Source organism: Chiroxiphia lanceolata, chromosome 9, assembly GCF_009829145.1.
Source record: "Chiroxiphia lanceolata isolate bChiLan1 chromosome 9, bChiLan1.pri, whole genome shotgun sequence".
NCBI lineage: Eukaryota > Metazoa > Chordata > Aves > Passeriformes > Pipridae > Chiroxiphia > Chiroxiphia lanceolata.
The window spans coordinates 11,762,176-11,783,304 of NC_045645.1; the positions used below are offsets into that span (position 1 = coordinate 11,762,176).

The following is a 21,129-nucleotide window of genomic DNA, read 5'->3' on the forward strand; positions in this document are numbered from 1 at the left end:
GCCTGTGTTCTCCTCCTTGAAGAACTTCTGCCAAAAAACAGTTTTCTTTTTTCCATTCAGCGGGAAACTTTCTTTTATTTTTATTTTTTCCATCTCATATTCCCCACTAACATGGATTTTGAAGGCTTACCACTTACTGCATGGGGCTGGGAAGAAGCTTCCCCTCAGGCTGAATCATTTTGGTCCATCTCCTTCATAGGGATTCTCACAGCTTCCTCCCAAGAGGAGCACAACCACTGTCAGAGACATAATACCAGGCCCAAGTGACCATTTAAGCTGACAAAATGTGATATTTCCTATGTTCACAGATCAGGATACATGGAAGGGGACTCTCAGATTTGTTTTTAATTGACAGGTGGCAGGTCTTGCCGAGTTGTGGTGAGTGCAGTCGAGGGGAGCATGACTTTGGTGTGGTGAGGGAGAAAGTCATCATGTCTTTAAATATGACATGATTTAACAAGAGTGGATGCTGATCCTCACTGGACCATAAAGTCCAGTTTTGGTGCTGATCCCCACTGAACCACAGGGTCCTGTGGCCAGCTGGAGTTTTGGAAGGGCTTTGAGGATGCAGCATGGGCAGAGCACTGTCCTCCCACAGAGCTGCAGTTTGTTCACATACATACACTCATACATACAAATCAAATTAACAAGTCTAAGGCAAGATTATAGTTATGTGCCTCTTACTGCTGTTAGTTGGTTTGGCTGATTTTCTGGGCACTATGGGCCCGGCCCAACCTCCATGGCAGATAATGCTGTATTGGATTAGTCTGCCTCACTGCTGCATCAGGTCCCAGATCGATTTATTGACTCTGTCAGAGTGGCTAGTACAGTAATTGTTACAAGAGCAGAATAGAAAGCAAGAATGTGTCCACATAAAATATAAAAATGACGTTTTGTTCGTTCTTTCCTCCTTTGCCCTATAGATCTTTATGTGTTTACACAGTGGAGAGCACTTTACTTAAGTTAATCAGCTCCTTCTACATTATTAATTGCGACAGTTAGGGTGCTACGTGGCGGCAAACGTATTATTGAGAGCATTGATCTCACTCTGATGGTGTGGACCTGGGTAGGTTTTGTATTTCTTCCCTTCTTTTGCAACTGCTTTAGGGCCCTATCAAATCCCATTTCTCTGACTGACAATACACCATCGATACCATCGATTTCAGAGAGGGGCAGGAGGATGCACACAAGAAAGAAAGGAGTGAGCAGAGATCCAGGCTTGGAAAGGGGCTGGTGGAAGTCGGTAATCACAGTAATTGCATGCCTGATCTGATTTCTCTGTTTTGTAAAGAGTAATAATTTGAGAGCAGAAGTTTCCTAAGTGTTGAAGATTTGCAGAGATGGCACGATGAGACCTTTTAAAATGTGTGCAGGATGTATATCCTTAAAAAAAAAAACCATACTGACTTTTTACAAGGGGTTTGGAAGTGCCTTTGAAAGACATTTCATGAAAGTTCAGCCTTCACAGCTGATACCTATATGAGCTCCATAAATTCCACCCAGCCTGACAAACTCCAGTAGGTGTCACATGTGACCTGGATGGAAAAGGTCAGTAGCTGAATTTATGGCTTTTGCATTTACTGGAACATTAAGATTTTTGCCAACTGCCATATATACTTTTTAACAATTCTGCAATCAAAGGATTAGGACCACAATCTACAATGAAGGTCAAAAAAATTAAAGGCCACAATCCTTACATCCTTCCCAATGGATAGGCATTAAACTAAGCTACCTCTGTTGTAAGAATCACCTTTGCTTAATGACATTAACACGGAGGTCAAGGAATGAATAAACTCTAGAGGTGAACACTTTGCAAAACAGACTATCCTGCTCTGAAATTAATACTGAATTCCATAAGAAGGGACCAAAAGATGAGAACCCTTTTCCTAATGGAGAAGGACTCTCCAGTTTGCAGCAGATTCCATGTTCCCAAGACACTGAGCATCACTTCCCTAGTGCTGGACTGTCCTAGAGAAATGTAAATAACATTGAGAGGAAGGACTGGGGCTTCAAATGAAATACAGTAAAATTACCTCAATTTTATTAAAACTCATTTATATTTTAAATTTAACAAATGTGTCTGTTCTTAGTAAGGATTACTAACAGCACGTCAAGTTGTAGCTTTCAAATTTTACTGGGCTTTAGAACATCAAAACACGTCATCTTGTTTTAGGTTTTTGTTTTGAGAGCATTTTCTACTTGAGCAGAGGTAGAATTGGAAAAATTGAATTCAAAATCAGGATGTATTTTCTTTTAACCTAAGAAAAGTCAAAAGACTAAACATGAACATATCTTGTAGGTTTCCCTTTAGTTACTTTGGTTATTAATATTCAATTCTGAAAACAGCACTGACAGTATAATCATAATATTCTCAGGCATATTCACTTGTGTGACCCGACTGTTAGATCATCTATACAAACACTAGTTATTGCACATGAAGAGATGCAGCTGAAAACACTGCAGAAGGCAATGAAATGTAATTTTAATTATGAGATATGAGTATCCAAAATCACTACCAATAGATTGCAGTCACCTCTGAGGGTGAACACAATAATTTAGGAATAAATTCTTCCCTGTGAGGGTGGTGAGGCCCTGGCACAGGTTGCCCAGGGAAGCTGTGGCTGCCCCGTCCCTGGAAGTGTTCAAGGCCAGGTTGGACAGGACTTGGAGCAACCTGGGATAGTGGAAGGTGTCCCTGCCCATGGCAGGGGGTGGAATGAGATGAGCTTTAAGGTCCCTTCCAACCTAAACCATTCTAGCATTCTATGAATTTCTGCATTTTTTGGAGCAGCTTTATACAACTTTAGATATCATTTTATGCTTTTGATGTATCTTTTTAAATATGACAGCAGAAAAAGTATCTTTTTTATTTTAAAAAAGGGGATAAAGTTAGATATGACATTTGCATGCAGGGTTGGGTTTTTTCATCCTTCCATATGCTAAACAATGAGATTTGAGATTTTGCAAGAACACTTTGACACAATGTTCCTTGTTTGGCTATACTCTGTTTTGCTGGGGTTTTTTTAAGGACTTTCTTGTAGTCTTCTGGGTTAAAGGTCATGTCTGAGAATCTATGGTATGGGCCCAGAATGTATATTCATTGAAGCTGATGAGAGGAGGAGATGGAAGATTTGTTATTGGCAGGAGTTTGTTTTAGAAATACAATAATATTTTTGTTTAATTATGCTTGTCTTTTGCTTATAACTATGCACAGTAGAGTAAATCTAGTCTTTTTCAAATAAGATAAAGGTTAAAAATCACATTGTCTTTATGGGGAGGGCTTGCAATGCATCATCATGTATCTCTGGAGTTTTTATTTTGTGGCTACAGGTGTTAACTCTCAGTGACTCTAAAGCAATCTTCCTTGACATAGAGATGGATTTTATTTTGGGGCTTTCCCAATTTACTGATCTTCAAGGGTAAATCTGAAAGTATAGGCCAGGTTATGACCTGTCTGGTTCATTCACAGACCAGGTAGGATGGGGCTTGGAGCAACCTGGTCTAGTGGAAGGTGTCCCTGCCCATGCCAGGAGATTTGGAAATAGATGATCTTTAAGGTCCCTTCCAACCCAATCCATTCTGTGATTCCATTATTTCCCTGCAAGGGAGGCTCCACAGGCTCTTTATAAACTCCTTGTCTTCTTGACAGTAGTAACAAGGGCAGAATTTGTCCCAGTAGTGGTAACTGCTTTATCAGTGCTTTTGATGTTGAGTGACTCTAAACAGAGCTCAGATTCTTCTCCTGGAAGCTTTTTGGGAACATGAGGAGTAAAAGTAGTAACATTTAAGAAAAAAAAGGGGGGGGGGGAAGAAAAGCTGGGGGAGAGCTGTAGTTCTGTGTACAATGGAGCAGCTTGCTTAGGGAGTACAAAGAGCCACTTCTACACAGGCTATTTTCAGGGAAAAGCCTCACATTGAGTGACTCACAAAAGCAAAGAGGCACCTTTTGATTTTCAGTTCAAGGTTTACATTAGTAATTTTGTCTGTTTTCTCTGTTAGTATTAATTAAATTGAGATAGTTTAATTAGTATTACTAAATTTGATCATTAGTAGTAATTCATTCTGCCTGCCATACTGCACAAATATGATGAAGCAGAAATAACTAAATTGTTTAATTTCATCTAATTTAATGACTTTACACTCCACCAGGACTTTCATTGGCATCTCACAGTATGTGTGAAAATCTCTCCAAGCTAGGCCAAGACCCAACTCCCTTTAGCCAACCATGTCTAATACGTCCCTCCTCATCCAAAGGCGGATCATGTGCCGAAAAGGCTTTTCCCATTTCTCCACCGGAGAGCTGGCAACCTCCGGAGCCTGGGGTGGTCTTTCCCTGCCCCAGTCACACAGCTCCTGTATCATCCTGATCCCAGTGGCTTTGATGGATTTGTACAGGACTCGTCGGCTGCTGCATCCTGGACAGGGGCTCCCTACGGTGTGGCAGAAGTCCCATCATGGATTTCCACCAGAGAAGTCCCATAATGGATGCCCGTGGCTTCCATTTTTGTTAGAGAAGTCTAGCAAGGTGCGAAGCATCAAGAAAAATGCAGATGACAAAAATCCCCATGTTCAGGGGAGTTTTTTTGTTCAGCTCAATTCCCTCTTGGCTTCCTTTTTTTAAGAGCAGTTTTAGAGAGGGGGGTTCCCTGCTGAAATGAGTCATTATTCCTCCAGCTTGCTGTCTTCTTTAATTTTAAGGTCAATGTGGCAAAAACACCAGAGTTGCCTCAGTGCTCCTATTTCTGTCCGTGTTAATTTGGAGACTGTTTTGATCTCCTTGCCCAGCAACACCTAGGACTTGCCAAAAACCCAATTCCTCTTCCTTTTTTGCGGTGTCCAAATTCAACCTTTCTCTGCCCACTTCTCAAAACATGCTGTTATCTTGGCCCCCCCATTCCAAGGTTCCCAGCTGTCCCTCTGCGTGGAGTGCACCCTGCCAGCCCCGCTGTTCCTGCTGCCCACAGCCCAATTCCTTGCTTACACCTCCCAGTCCCCCACCAACCTGTTTCCCCTGGTTTTTGCCCTGATTTGATCAAGGCTGTCCACACTTAGCTCTCCCCATGAAGCCACAGGGCTGCTCATTTGTCTGCTTCACCCACAGACAGAGAGCACAGGCAGGGACCTGGCACTGGGGGCTTTGAGGGGGATTTCGGAGGGAGTGCTCTCCCTTCCAGTCCAAGCTATTCCCTCCCTTGCTTTCCTCTGTATGCTCTAAAAAACTCTCAGGGCAGCCAAAAAAAGCAACTGAACTACCTTTTGTAGTTATAGATCAACTACCTTTTGATCCATGACAGGTCTTCTCCCATTACACCACAGGGAGCCCCCAGCCAGGGATGCGTTGGCCGATGAGTCCCGTACAGCTCTATCGGGACTGTCAGTGCTGGGATGATACAGGAGCTGGGTGACCAGGGCAAGGAAAGGCCATTGCAGTCTTCAACCTCTGAAGGTTAAAGTGGCCTTTCCCTGCTCCTTGCTCTCCAGTGGAGAAATGGGGGGAAAAAAGGTCTGAAAACTACCTTTTGTACTTCAAACTGCAGAGCAAAGAACCAGAGCCTCTGCAGCAGCTTGTTGGTAGAGCAATCCATCCCACTGGGACCCTTTGGCCCCTGGGCCCCTCACGTAGCTCCCGTCACTCCACTGCTCCACGGGACAGGGAAGGAGAGTCCCAGGGTAAACCCCTGAGTGTGTGTGTACGTGTGTGTCTGTGCATGTGTGTGCTCAGGCTGTCTCACTGCAAACGGAGCCTGGGAGGCCCAGGCTGGGGTTGATTTTCTTTGGATGACTTTCCCCAATTGTTTAAAGCAATAAAAGTAAAGAAACTTTTTGGGGGGAAATGGTGGTTGAGGGGAGATTATTTTTGCAGTCCTGGTGCGGGCAGAACTCCTGAGGCTACAGGGGAGTTTTGCTCGGCTGAGGACTGCAGGGACTGGCTTAAATTGAATAAAACTGTAAGTACAGTATCAGGGACAGGGTAAAAAGGAGTTCTGCAAAAGCTACACCACCGGAAAGCACAACGAAGAATAGAGCGGGTTACGCCGCGGTGAAAGTATGTACTGGTTGTTATAACACCGTGCCTCCAGAATAAATTATGTCCCTTTAAAAAGTAATACTTTAACTGTGGAGCTATATAGAGACAATTAAGACGATATTGTTCTCCTCATTTCCCTCCCCCCCGGCTCCCTCCCTCTCTCTGCAGTAGCTCTGTGGAAACTTTTAATGCTGCAGCTTGAAACTTGGGCCTCTGGGTCTGAAATGCCTGAGAAAGCACTGCGGGCTCTAACTGTAAAACATTCCTTCGGCGGGCCCTGGAAACAGGGCGCGCTGGCGCAGGCGAAGTTCAGAGGGATCACATGGAAATGAGGGCTGGCTGCAGGCTCCCGAGGAGCGGTTTATTTCCCTTAAACCTGAACTTGAACTTGCAAACACACAGCCGGAGCCTGGGACGGGCGGTGAGGGGATGGGAGCAGGGCTGCTGCCGGCCCCGTGCACCCACCAGCTGGGTTGGGGGGTCCCTGTGCACCCACCAGCTCTGTGCCGTGTCCAACGGCACTGTCGTTTGGGGAGCCAAAGGGTTTGTTTTTATCCAAGTGAAATGCTGGAAAGTCCCGTCGCAGCATTGTGTCCCAGTTTCCACGGGAGTTCCCGGCATGAAGTTAAAAGCAGGTCCAAGGCCCAATGCACATTTTATTTCTTAAAAGGAAAGAAATGAGTGAAATTTAGTGTAAGAAACATGGAATTGCTCCACTCTTGAGCAAATTTAACTGTGCTTCCAGCAGAGGAAAATACGGGGCTGTCTAAAAACGAGGCGTAAAGTGCAGAACTCAGCCCCCCTTGCAGCACATTTGCTTTTACATCGCCATAGTGCATGTAAACCATGAGGCAGGTTTTAAAGTTGGTTTTGTCTCTTTGATTCCACGCATCCTGCTGTTTTCTTCTTCTCTTGCAAAAGTCTGTATCGGGGGAGTGAGGTGCTGATGCCAGCGGGTGTCACCCAGGTGTGGTGGCAGAGGTGGCTGCTGTCCCAGCCACAGGCATGGGGCAGCTTCCTTCCCCTCTCCCTGCAGCTGGACTTGGCTAGGGGGGTCATATTTTGGTCATTTCTGATTACTCCCGAACAATTTTGGCTATGTTTATAGCAAAATTTTGAAAGGATGAATGGGTGAAAAAAATCCCTTTTGGCAGTAACTCAGGAAATATCTACAAAGATGTCCTTTCTGGAGCAGGATCTTATTTCAGGGTTTGTGTTAGGATCATTTTTATTCTGTGACAGCACATAAAGAGAGCGGGACAGAGCAATGAGGTCTGGCATAGCTAAAATCCCTTCTGTGTGTGTGAGGTTATATAGTTTATCAATTCAGAAACCACCACGGGCTTGGAAAAGTAAACAGCTGGTTTGGGTCTGTGCGCTGCACTCCGGAGTTGTCTGCAGGATTTAAATGGCTTGCCTGCGATTTTTAGAGCGGGGCAAACATATATAGTTTTTCTTTTAAACATGTCAAAAGGTTTTTTGCAGCCATTTGTTTTATTAGATCCTTTTTATTTGTTGCGATTTTCCTTTCTGGCTAATTTTGGTTTATTTTGCTTTTACAAAGGGCTCTGCTGCCACCAGCAAGTCTACAAATAAATAATAATAAAAAAACCCCTTCCATCCCAGTCAGAAAACCTTGTGGCAGCAACAAATATCAGAGAAAGCCATCGTCTCTCTCAAAGATTTCATCTCACCCTCCACTTAATCCGCTTGCTGTACCTCAGATCTCAAGTAACTTTCATACTGTGGGCTCACTTTAATGGATAGAATCTATTTTTCATGAAAAAAGCAGGAAATAAGCTGTCTTTCGTACAAAGATTTACAAAATGTAATCATTGTTGAAATATTCTCTTTGAACTGCCTTGTCCGCAGGGGTGTCTGGCTCCCAATACCCCCGTTTCTTTAGAACACCCTTACAAGTTCTTCTGGTAGATCAGGTACACTGGTGGTTCTGGTCTTTGATGTCTTGAATGAATGAAAGAAAAGCATAATAAAAGAGAGCTGTTGATCAAGCATAAAATACTCTTTAAGCTGACAGAATGGCAGAGTTAACACATTCTAAGCTGCTTTTAGGTTTTTCCTTTTTTCCTCACATTTTCCTGTGCTTTGTGTACAGTGGGGGTTTTTATTTTTTGAAAAGTCTCTGATCTATGTAGTATGCCGTCCTCTAACAAAAACCCAAATGGGATTGTTTCTCTCTCTTTCTCCCTTTCTTTTTCCTCTCTCTCTTTCACACAACTATCTTTTTTTTTCTTTTTTTAAACAGCAAGGTTTGCAGTTTAGTGCGGCTGCAGTCAGCTTTCAGCCGACCAAGCAAAGTTTAGAAGTTATTTTGCAGATTTCAAAGTCAATTTACTAACAAATAAATGAACTTCGTCACTTGACTATTCAGAAAACTGGAGGAAAACTATAATGTCCCCCAAAGAAAAGGGAAGACCCTCTGCCTAAATGCAGTTTTGCAAACCGAAAGGCGGGCAGGAAAATGACCTCATTGTGAGAGAACTTTCTTTTAGAGGCAGAGAAAGGGGAAAGTTTTCTTCCTGTAGATCTAATTTAGATCTTAAGTTCCCATACATTATTTATACATTATATTCCGTGTGCCAGTCTACTCTGCTGGCTGGGTTACATTTCAAACATTTGCCATTGATAAGTCTTTGCTGTATTATATTCAGGCTAAATGCGAATATGTCATAGCGCAGTCAATCTTTAATCCGCTGAGCTCCAGGTCAGGGCAGCAGGGGGTCCAGCACTCAGAGCATTGCTTTATACTTAAGAAACATCTGGGGCCAGCTGGGACACTTTACTGGAACATTCAGATGTCTGGAACAACAGCAGGAGTTACTGTATGAGTGTGTTTTCATAGGTTTGGGAGGGTTTGGGGTGACTTATTTAAAAACACTAGCTGTTCCCAACTTGAGGTTTGAACCCAAGCAGAAATCTTGCCTGAAGTGAGTTTGTTGGTCCCAGGAGATAAGTGGTTTGGACTACTATACATTTTTAATAGTCAGCAGGCAAAAGTCTATATTACAAAATTATTGCACGTAATTTAATGCAGTTTGCCACAACTGGCATTCCTGCAAAAACTATGGGATGCAGAGCTACTGTATGCATCGCCTGGAGACTAGTGTCCCTCCTGGGATGTGTTTTATCTGCCTCAAGACAGTATAAATGTGCTCATAGTGGGGTGTGTGACTCTCCTGGGTGCGGATGTTGGACAACCAGAAGATTCTCTCACTGTTTTATGTCCCTTTGGGGATGACCAACATGCTACTTACATCCCTGTTGGTATTTCATTTTGGGAAATATAATTACTAAATAATTAATCCCAGCTCTAAGAAAATAACTTCCACAGGCACAAAGGTGACCTTGTTTTTAATATTCACCTTTCGCTCCTATGCAGCAGGATCAAATTTCGTGCCTGGAGAAACTCTGGAGAAAGCACTAGAAAAGCGGGATGAATTCAGACGTGGGGTAAACCAAAGGCAGTTGCTTTATCTGCAGGAGCCCTCCAGCCACCAGAAGCTGAATTGCCACTGCCTTCCCTCACCCTGGCAACCCTTTTGAAGTGGCATCAAAGCCCCAGTTTTGGCCCCTTGCTTTCACATGATGCACCGTGGGGAAGAGCCTTCCCGGGACCTCTCACAAGGTGATGCCAAAAGGACCAGTTTGCTGCATAGCTGTTCACATCCTCATTTTACCTTTACAACCAGAAGGACTCGTTACTCCAATTCACCTTTCCGGGGTTAATGTTTGTGAGAGCCTTGAAGTTCTTGAGGTGACTGAAGGGTCATCCTCGAACCAACCAACCGAACTGATGAGCCACGATGAATCCTCGTGGGTGCCGGTGGTCATGGCTCGGGTTCAGCTCAGCTGCCCAAACAGCCGCTTTGCCGGCGAGCTCTAAAGCTGTACAGTTTTTTTTTATTTAGACTCTTATCAAAGGTGGGTTTTCCCGCCTGGGCCTGTGCAGCAATAGCTTCCTGCACACACAGCCGTGCCCAGGGCAGCAACGGCCGCAGGGCCGTGGCAGCCACGTTTGAAGTCCTGATGGCACCGACCCGTCTCGCCGCCAGGCAGCCAAACTGGGCTGAAACCTAAAGAAAATGGCTAGCACAGAGCAGGTCTGAGCCCTGAGTGGGTATGGGGAAGCCAAAGTTCCTACGTGTGGAGTTTGTCAGAGTTTCAAACGTGTGAATGTCCTTAAATAACCTACATCGCCCGGAGAAATAAGCCAACTGTCACACCCAGTTCTGGATTCCACATTAACAACCTCCTTCCGCAGCGTTAAACTTTGCCCTTGAGGACTTTTGTTTAACTTCTTAATTCGAAAAACAGATAGGGAGGGTGTACAGCCCCGGCTTTCTGTGCAAGCTGAAAGGTCCCATTGTTGGGGCAGGAGATGTGCAGGTAGAAGCAAACTGAACAAGTTTAGGTTTGACTGTCCTTCTGGTTTGAAACACGTGAGCAGTGCTCGCCGTGAGGCCAGGAGCCAGGGTGAGGGACGGCATGCAGGAAGGCTGGTTTAAGGAGGTTTTAATAAATAATGGGCCTGTTCCTGGGCTCCTGCTCCGGCAGAAACTGCTGCCGGAGTCAATGAGGCACTCTGAGCTTTTCTCCTGTTAAATATCCTGAATCGTGGAGTGTTTCTTTGCTGTTCTTCCTCTACAAAGGAACTGATTGTCAGAAGTGGCTGGAGGATTTTTGTGTGTCTCTGCTATCTCCAGAAGAGCATAAGAAACAAATAGAATTGTGCTATCAAAGAACCGTAATTGCCATCTCAGACTTCCTGTTTAGGATTCAGTCAAGTAGATATTGTTTATGGATCATAAAACCTTACTACTGTGAGGATTCTCAGATACTGGCAGTGCCGAGTTTCAACTTTCATGGTGCTGTAAATTAGGGGGGGGGGGGGGGAAAGTGTGATAATACTCCTCGGAGAACAGTAAAACAGAGCTCTGCAATGGTTAAATGGAATTTTATAAGCACATTCAGTGTGGAACTGTTTTGCATTACATGAGTTGAATACCTTAGAGATGACACACATCTGCAGGCACTTTATTAAATCCTTAGTCAGCACTTTTCAACCTGATGAGATTACTTCTTCATTTGACTGGAGAAAGGGAAGCGAAGATCTCGTACCGGACTGCAGAATTCTTTCTGATGTTTCACCTTGAGCACTGGGGAAGGACAGAGAGATGCTTGGCAGGACAATACAGACCTGTAGTGGCACCAACAACTGTGTGGCAGTAATTTTACTGAATGGGACCTTTAGCTCCAGCGGATTCATTTAGCACTAAACTCACTGAGAGTACTGCAAAGTAAACAGAAGGGAAATAAAATACCGTCTCTTTTATGAAAACGCATGGAGATAATATCATCCTGACCATATTGTGATAGTGTCTATGATTTAAATGGAGATTTTAAATTAAGAAAGGCAATACGTCATTCTCCGAGTGGGTGCAGTTGGATAGGTTACAGAACTGAAGGGATAAAGTGGGTAAGGTGGTTAGACATTGAGCAGAGCTCTAAAACAAGGCATAAAACACTTCAGCCATCTGAACGTAGGGATCCAGGCTTCTTTTTTCCTCCTCTAAGCCCCCTAATCATGCCAAGAAAAAGTTGACAGATCCCAACTATTGGGTCTCCTAGTGCCTAATACACTTCCTAGACGTTTTTATTTGAGGCGCGGAGGTCTCCTCTCCCTCGCAGAGAAGTTTCACAGGTGCTTCAGAGGAACAATGGTGCTCTTCAGCCCTAATCCTGGAAGACTTAGACATGTATAGGAGGCTTGAGGGGGATATGAGATCTTAATATTAAAATGATTAGTAGAAAAAGGAGGATCATTCTGTGTGTGCATTTCAGCTGTAAGATGCTCTAAATTAAACCAGTGTCCCGAGAGCGGTGCTGGTGTGATCTGCTGGGTAAATGTGCTCTCTGTCTTGCTATTCTGCTGCCTCAGCCCATAAAACATCTCATCCAAGTGGGGCTGCTGGAGCAGGCGAAGCAGGACGCAGCTGTTGGTGAAGCACTTGGAGTTTGGGTCCCGTAAAAGCAGCTTTTCAGTCAAGGCAGTGCAGAGCCCCGGCACGGAAGTTTTGAAACTCCCCGTGCAGTTTGGTTTGGGTCGATCCTGTAAGGGTTAATTAAGTTTTTCATTGGTATTAAGGCCGAGCAGTGTCTGCAGGAGTCATATTGACACCGTAGTGCATGGTAACTCTACTCCTTTATTGACATGTTGCTAGTCAGGAGCACAATAGCACTCTGTGTCTGCAAATCATTGCTAAAATCATCTCAAGAAAAAAAAAGTTTGAAAGCCCAACGCGAGACAAAGGCCCCAGAGCTGCACTGCGCCGCTCAAAACTCCCGAGTCAGCAACTTCTATTGATTAAAAACTAACCTTTAAAGTAACTCGCAGAGTGTGTGGTTAGCATTTAAATTTAAACATGTCATGAGTTGATTTGTGTTACTGAATACCAACTCCGAAGGAGTTACATTCACATCAGATTTTTTTTTTTCTAATTCCCTTAAGCAGCTAAAGTATTTCATGAAATGTCAATAGGGCAGGGGGGAAAAAAAGGTGTTTTGGAGGGAGGGGACTCGCACCCAGCCTCGCCGTTTCTTTTCCCATGCAAATAGTCACCCCAAAAAGAAAAGTGTGGGGAGCGACACACAATAATTAGACCTTTGTCTAACTTTCCCAAGTGCCAGAGAAAGACAGATTAATTAAATATACAACAGTGTTGGTTTTTGGAGTGGGGGTCTCTCTTGCTGTGGAGGTCATAAATTAGGCAGAATAAATAGTTCAGTGTGTTGGGAGCGGGGCTCGACGTCAGCGCGGCTGGCGGCGGTGGGAGGGCGCAGCGCCGCGCTTGCGGATGGCGGTCACGTCTGGGGCTGTCTGGTTGCCCTTAGCAACGAGACATGATGTAACACCGGGATGAACTTGAACTTGGGGGACTTGAAAAGGGAACAATAGACCAGAGCAATCAATAAAGCCTATTTCAGTGAAGGATTACAGAGCCGCTCTGGGGTAACCTTGTCTGCGAGGCGCGGGGTGAATAGCGAGATGCGTGAAGGAGCGCGGGGCGGCGGGGGACGGACCGACGGACCGGCCGGGACGGACGGACAGACGGACCGAGGGGCGGGGGGGGCGACGGAGTCCGGGCGGGCGAAAGGACCCCACCGCTGCCAGATCCGGCCCTGCGCAGCCCCACCTCCGCAACCTCTGCGCTTTTTTTTTTTTTCTCCTGCCCTTTTTTTTTTTTTTTTTCTTTTTAATCAGCTTTTGAAGCGAGGGAGGAGTGGCGAGGGCAGCGGCTCCCGCCACCCGGCGGGCCATGTGCCGGGCCAGCGGCCGTGGAGCCAGCCGGACATCGGCGCTAGGGATGGGAACCATCGCCTCGCTGTGTTCAACTCCTCCACTCCATCGCCTCGCAGTCTTTAACCCTTCCATTCCAAAACCTCGCAGTTTTCAACCTCTCCACTCCATCACCTCGTAGTGTTCAACCCCTCCACTCCATCACCTTGCAGTCTTTAACCCTTTTACTCCATCCCCTCACAATGTTCAACCCCTCTACTCCATCCCCTCTCAGTCTTAATCCCCCTTAACTTCATCACATCTCAACCTGTAACCCCTCTACTCCATCACTTCAGTTTTAACCTCTCTACTCCACCTCCTCTTAATCCTCAACCCTTCTACTCCATGCCCTCCTAGTCTTTAACCCCTCTGCTCCATACTGGGCACTGCCACAGTTCCCAGCCTGGCCAAAAACTGTCACACTCAAACAACAAGTGTGAGGTTTGACCCTGCAAAGTTTTGGAGGAGTTGGCAGTTGGTGGTGGTCGGAGGTGCCTCCAGCACAATACAGCCCACACTCCACGTCCCTGCACCCACCTAAAATCAGTCTAGCCCCGCAGTCAGGGAGGGGAACGGGACTTGGCTCTGCTTCACGAACCCTGCCAGAACTTTCCTCTGTTTATAAACTTTACATATGAGAACTATTTCGTTTAATTGCAGCCTGAGTAAGTCTAAATATAAAATCTGTAGGCAATAGATAGAGCTGATATGGGACCGGTGTGTTTGTATTCAGAAGGGCGAGCAGAGGAAGAGTTAGTTAATGAGGTGTATTGGAAGCAGGACAACTTCTCCAATCGTGCTATTTATTTTACCAGTTCCTACCTCCATGGCAAGACCACATAATCTCCAAGTCCCACATGAAACTTGCCTCAGAGTCTTCTGTAAATGTTCATAAATCCTCCCTGAGTTGATTGTGCTATCAATCACGTCAGATGCCGAAAAGGAACGAAGGAAAAAGTTGGTAAAACTTGTCATCGGTTTGTACGTGCACACGTACACACCTCATATATTACAGGATCCCGAGCAAAAACGTGGGGTATCAGCAACAGCTCTTTAATACCTGAGTCTTTCTTGTTGTATTACTTTACTTCAGGCTAAATAGTTGCTGCTTGTTGGTGTATTCCCACAGCAATATGTCATTGCCAAGTAGCATCCCCCCGCGCGTACAGTCCCAGGGCCTAACACTGCTCTTATTCATGCCGGGATCAGGTTGGGCTGACCTTGCTGGGGCTGAGCCGGGTCTCCCTGGTGCGGTGGCACTGCCCTGGCTCCAGCAGAGCCCACTCCAGCGTTTATTTTCCTATGGAGGAGCGAAATTGTTTTCTGTGCATCTGCGCCATTGGGTTAAGGACGGTATTGTTGCAGAGCTGAATTCCCAGGGAATTCCCTCCCTTTGGGAAAAAGAAAAAAAAAGATTTTCCCAAAGACCGGCTATTAGTTGAGGCCCACGTTTTGTTTTGAAACACAAGTATGGGCAGAGATACGGGACATTTTTGCTGATCCACTTTCCCCCAGATTTGCTTTATCCTGGCTTTTCTCTAGCGATCCACATTTCTCCTAAGAAAACAGCCCTGTTGTTAAATTTCTGTGCATCTGTTCCAGCGAGACAGTTGAAGCAGGGCAGTATAAAGCAACAGATGCTTATGCTGGCACATGCCTAAATACCCAAGAAAACCCCGACTGCAGGGTGATAAATGGCACAGAGAGGCGAATGTGTATCGCCTTTTCAGGGGATTAGACAAAAGTGAACTGGAGGGATCTTCAAGCCATCATCTATTAAAAAGATTGATAACTTGTAACGTGACATGACCCCCGCGTTCATCTGTAGCTATGTCCAGCTACTGTTGACGAGAAAAAAAAATATATTGATTTGTACAGTATTTTTAATTAAGCTTTGTAATTAGGTCAATTCGTCACGGTCTCAATTAGCCCCCCTCTTGGTGGAGGAGGCTGGCGGCAATGCCCGGAGCCCTTGGGGAAGCAGCGAGAGCGGGCGGCAGGGCTGACGCTTCTCCTTTCTCCTTTTACAGTCCTGGTACCTGGGATAAAAGTCTCCGCTTCCCACCACCCACCGGACAGACCACCAGACCCCTTCCCACCTCTGTAACATGGAAGCAGCAGCAACGCAGCGCAGCGACTTCACATCGGCGGAAGGGGAGGCGAGCAGACACCGACAGCAAACTAGTACATGGAAATGGCAAACGTTATGGTTGAATGGCAAAGGCCGTAACTTTCTCGAGATTTTATTTTATTTTTCTTTTTTTTTTTTAGACAACTTTAGGACTGTTGTAATTTCTCATATGGTGCTGGAAATGGTTGGGCTTCATAACTTTTGAAGTGTTTCATTGGTAGTGTAAGCGTTAGGTGACACTGAGTAGAACTAGCCTCTGCTGCTGCTTACCAACTCGCTGTTGTAACACACTTTCCATATGGAGCCTAACTGTTTTACAGTATCCTCATCGGATTTTCCCATACAGGTGTGAGACTTCTTGAGAAATCATGAAACACACTTAAACTATAACTTTTGTAGTAGCTGAATTCTGCAATATATAACTTACCGGACAGACATAGAGCATGTTTTTCTGTAACATATCGGGAAAAAAAAAATGCAGGTTTTTTTTGTTGTTGTTGTTGTTGGGGTTTTTTTTTCTTTTTTTTTTTTTTACAGTCGGCACTTAGAAACGTAACATGAACCATAAGAGCATTGTCAACAATTTTTTTCCACTCGATTGCAGAGCGATTTAAAACATCGAACTACTACTATTCACTAAAAAAAAAAAAAAGAAAAAAAAGAAAAAAGTTTGAAATGCTGCACTTACATTTAAAAAGAAAACATTTTTCAACAATTTTCAACAATTACACAAAAATTCACGCAGAAATGGGGAAGTTGGTCTGTTTTGACAGAAACTGACAGGAATCAATCAAAACAATCGAATTTTGAATTGAGTAAAGTGCAATTTCATTGGATAGCTAAATATCTTTGTAAGATAGAGATTGTTGAAAATTCTATTTTTGTTTTCCAAGTCCTTCCACCCCAGGACTCTAAATTATTGGGGTAAAAAACAGCCTTGCAAGAAAAAGGGGAGCTATTTTTGCTTTTTATGTTTTTTATTGTTGAACTTGTATCCCTTTAAAACTGAAGGAAAATTAAAAAAAAAAAAAAACAAATCTAATGGTGCTTTTACCACAATATGTTAACTACATTAAATGCTAATTAATCATTTTCTGTTATCAAAGCACATAACTAAAATGAAATCATAATATCTGTTAATTTTATAAGCTAAAAGTCACTATAATGGATTATGCCAATTCTGACAAATTTTACGTGTTTCCGGCAATATAGGGTTTATCAGTTCTCAAACACCTTGGGAATAAGAGAAAACGGTCCAGAAAGTAAAACACCTTTGTGTCCCTGAACTGGTACATTTTCTGGACTGCAAAGAAAACAATACAGAAACGAATGATGCTGATCTTACAACTTATGCCAGTTCAAAGCAAGGGCACTTGCTGAAGAAGAAAAAAAACAGACAAATAAAAAAATCTAAAAAAAAAAAAAAAAAAAAAAAGAAGTTTGGACCCCAAACGTCCTGTATCTTATGTACAAAAAAAAGGAAAAAAAAAGAAAAAAAAAAGAGTGCAAGTGATTTTTTCTATCAGACAGCGGAGCACCCCTTTGCTTCACATGCAACTTTAAGAAGGTTTCCTATACTATACATATATATACGTTCTGGTTGGCGAGTCCAGCTAATCAGAGAAAGTCTCTGCATGTTCTAGTGTTAGTAACTAATTTTTATATAGTTAATGTAGGGTAAAGTAGAGTGCATTAAGACACAATATTGTAATCCCTATTCCAGGCACTTGCCTTTAAACTATGTTTGTTCGACCCTTCAGAAGGGTTTCTACTACTGTCCTATACAATCAAGTAACTGAAATTCTTGGGAAGACACTTTGCTCCTCATCTTTTCCCTGAAACAATGTTTTGTTTTGTTTTCTTAATTTGCACGAAACAAAAAAAAAAAAAATTCCATATCAATGTGCCTTGCCCTGGATAGCGATTATTTGTGGAATTGTTGCACATGTTCCTATATTGAAAGGGGTTTTTCCCTAGTCAAGCATTTGGAGACACTTTTTGTAAATGTGACTTTTATGTCAGCCATTGTCAGTTCCAACATCTAGAATTAAATAGGATGTTAGTTGTTCCGCAGATAGGAGTAGTGTTTATTGTCCTGTATGGTCAGTGGCAGTGCTATTCTGAGATCTGTAGATGCTAGATTATCAGTATTTTTGGATGTTGCTGCATTTTACCTTTTATTTGGAGTCTTCCTTTTTTGTTTTGTTTTCTCCCAGATATATGAAAATATGCAATACCTGCTTATATCATGTAGAAAAGCTTAGCAATTATTAATTTTTCTTTTAATTTTTTTTTATTTGACCAAAGTTGGTGCTGCACTTGACGCAGTGTGTTTTAGGTGTTTGTCTTTGTACTTTTGTGATTTTTGAATGCACATGCAGGAAGGGCTCTTCTTAGAGAAGCAGTCAAACTGTGAAGCACTAAGCTGAACCCTGCTTCAAGCAATTTTTGTTTTACAACTGTTCCTTTCACAAGCAAGCCTTAAAAAAAAAAACTTCCTTTTTCTTCAGATCCCACACCCATTTTTATTAGCAGACTGCAATCAATCCACATTCAATAAAAGTATATAATGCCCATTTTTATATGCACGTTTTTAAACTTCCAAGTTCTGAAAATTGTTTACTGGTTATTCTCTATTTAAGGAAAAAATAAAATGTTTTGGATTTTCATATGTGTCTGATAAGTGGTTGAGTAGTCATTTTGCTCTATTGTATTGTGTGATTGTTAGTATATGGTATCACATCCTCTAGCCAGCATCCTTTGCCTTCCCTATAGCACTTAGCTGGGCATTACTTTATTAAGACATATGTGCACTAAAAAAAAAAAAAAATAGCAGCTTTCAGTGCTTCACAGTGAAGGGAAAAAAGCCTAGACAAACATTTTGTCAGAACCTTGCTATGAGACAAGGTATTACCAGTAAATTGGTTGTATATACAATAAAATTGCACCCTTTTTTAAACAAAACAAACTAAGCAATAGTTTGGGCAGTTAGTTGTTTTTAGTGAGCATGTTGTAGTCATGGCTGCAAAGAGAGAGAATTAAACTGCCCACTCAGAAGATATGTAATTTGTATGTTGTATAGTTTTATTGATTACACTGATTTATTCTACCCTATTTTATAATGCAGGACTTTTGTAATGTTGTTTAAATGAGGAAAAATTTCTGTCAAATTAGCTTAGTGGAATTTCTGATTGTTCGTTATAAAGGCAGCGTTCATAGAATTGCTTTTTTTTTTTTCCTTTGGGAACTGGATTTAAGTTAAAAACTTTCCTGTTTCCTTTTTTTGTATGTATTTAAATACAGTTATTTTTCTTCTCTCAATGGTATAGCATATTCCTATGCTTGAGAAGTATAGGCTACTGAAGAACCATTGTAAATGGACATTACAGGTATGCTGTATTTTTGAAGGTATTTTTGTCATATTAAGTTTGATGACGCTAAAGTTAGGGAACTCTGAGCAGAATTGCGAGAAAAAAAATGTTTTAAAGGCTTTAAAACATTAGGTAGGAGGTCAAGGGTGTTAACCAACAGGGGTTGTAAAGTATTACACACTAAATTCAGTTTGCGTTCACCTTCCTCTCACGCAGGAAACGCGGCAGTTCCGTTCTGTGCAGGTGTAGAGAACAAACAGTGTTTTAGTCCTCCGAGGAGTGGGGAGGCAAGCAGGGATGGGGCAGGAGGGATGGAGCATTCATCCACCATCCATCCATCCATCCCTCCATCCCGTGGGGGTGTGAGAGGGAGCGGGGCCAGTGGCTGGAGCCCCCTGAAGGGTCACAGCCCCGCTCCCGCTCCGGTCGCTCTTTTTGAGTCACAAGAACAACTTTTTTCCTCCCTGTCTCCTCTCCAGAACCGTCAGACGCACAAATACTCTGACCTGTACCCACCCCCCGCCCATCCAAATTTAAAGCCCTAGGGATGGCTTAGCGTGAATTGACTTTTACTCAAGTTAATTCCTTTGTTTTTCCCTCTTTTTTTTTTTTTTTTTTTGAGCAAGGGCACTTGCTTTTCTCATGCCGCACACCCCAGCAATGCCATTATTATTTATTCTTCTTCCTTTATAATAAAAACTTTCAGGCTTCAAGTTTAGGCAGCCATGGTACACTTTGTCTCTGTTGCTTGTTCCCCCTCCCCTTGAGGTCGAAGGGGAAAAGAAACACCAAGTTTTCTCAACTCCACAGTATTCAGTCAGCCCACAGGAATATGCAAAATCCCTCTAACATTTTTTTTTTCTTTTTCTAGTTCTCTTTGTTCCGTATATTTGCAGCTTTGTAGTAACAGTGTTATAAAATATTTACTGTACAAAAATACAAAAAAACCCAGATACATAGCCTAAAACAGGTTTTTTTTTCCTTGTGGTGAATTATTTTTTTTTTTAAGAATGTCAGTTAATATTGTACTTTGCATTGTGTCTCTGGAAATATCTTTTTTTTTCTTTTTTTTTACTGGTAGAAGGCCTCCATCGAACAAAATTAAAACCATAACCGGCATGACAATGTAAGGAGAGCTTCAATGGCACCTAAACAATAAATAAATAACAAAATCAACCTCATGAGGTCTGTCGGAGGCAGGTCTTGTGAAGTTAACACTGCCTGCTAGGCAGGATTTTCATTAAATCAAGCTTACAATGCCAATTTTGTCTTGAAGTCAATGCATGTATTACTGTTTGACAGTAAACCCAGCTATGCCATCATCAAGTCCAAGGCTGCGCAATAGTCTAATTAGTATCGAGTACATTTTCCTTTTATTTTTTCCAATAAAAAAGCAGTGGGATGAAAATTGCTTTGATATATAGCAGGTAACATTGAAGCTATTCCATAGCACTTAACTGTAGTGAATACTGTGTCACCAATTCTGAAATCAATTTAATGTTTAATGCAAATCCATTACATGGTGCTATTACAGGCTGGCAAAATGATTTACAAAAATGTGACAACTTGGGCTCAATTCACTCTGCTTTCCAACAATGTAAATGCATAGCAGTGTTTATCTGCATGAAAACTATGCACTAATCTATCTGAAAAAAAAAAAAAGAAAAGAATATATCAACTTTGGTATCTACTTTCCGTTTACTTCGATCCTTGCCTTTTCGGTCATTGTTATAATGCCAGCTTTAGGACAGAAAGAATTATAAGAAAACCAGCATAATACCTGATATATTAAAATGTAGTGCCTGTGAAATCTGTATTATATTGCTCTTCTGAAGTAAGATTTTTCTACACCGGTAGCCTTCGCTGTCTGTCAGAACCTTCTGATATAGGTGATGTAAAATAACCGTACAATATTAATGCATGCTATTCCATAATGCTTAGTAGCTGTATGAATATTACTCAAAGTTATGTTAGTCTTTTTTTCTGACTTGGTTCTTGTCAGATAGGTTTAAAGATATTTCACTGAGAACGCAAATTCTGTCTTTATTGATTTGGGGTGTTTTCAGTATTTTGGAGGTATACATTTACTTAAATTCAGTATTACTTGTGTTTTGGGTTTTTTTTCTTTTTTTTCTTTTTTTTTCCTTTTCTTTTTTTTTTTTTTTCCCTAGAGGGCAGGACATGGTGTTTGAGACCAGAAATCCGTGCCTGGTAAGATTTTCGTCTCGAAAAGCTACCCTAA

The 21,129-nt window shown here is 42.7% G+C and overlaps 1 protein-coding gene across 16 annotated transcripts in view; it reads left to right on the forward strand.

Annotated features, from left to right (window-relative positions):
- NFIA (nuclear factor I A) overlaps window positions 1–20,776 on the forward strand; it is a 410,936-nt gene extending 390,160 nt beyond the window's left edge. For all 16 annotated transcript variants that reach the window (XM_032696705.1, XM_032696706.1, XM_032696704.1 and 13 more), the window contains one exon: window positions 15,416–20,776. In XM_032696705.1, the coding sequence (XP_032552596.1) occupies window positions 15,416–15,433 (18 nt within the window). In that variant the 3' untranslated portion in view covers window positions 15,434–20,776. The remainder of the gene's footprint in view (window positions 1–15,415) is intronic.
- The last annotated feature ends 353 nt before the right edge of the window (window positions 20,777–21,129 follow it).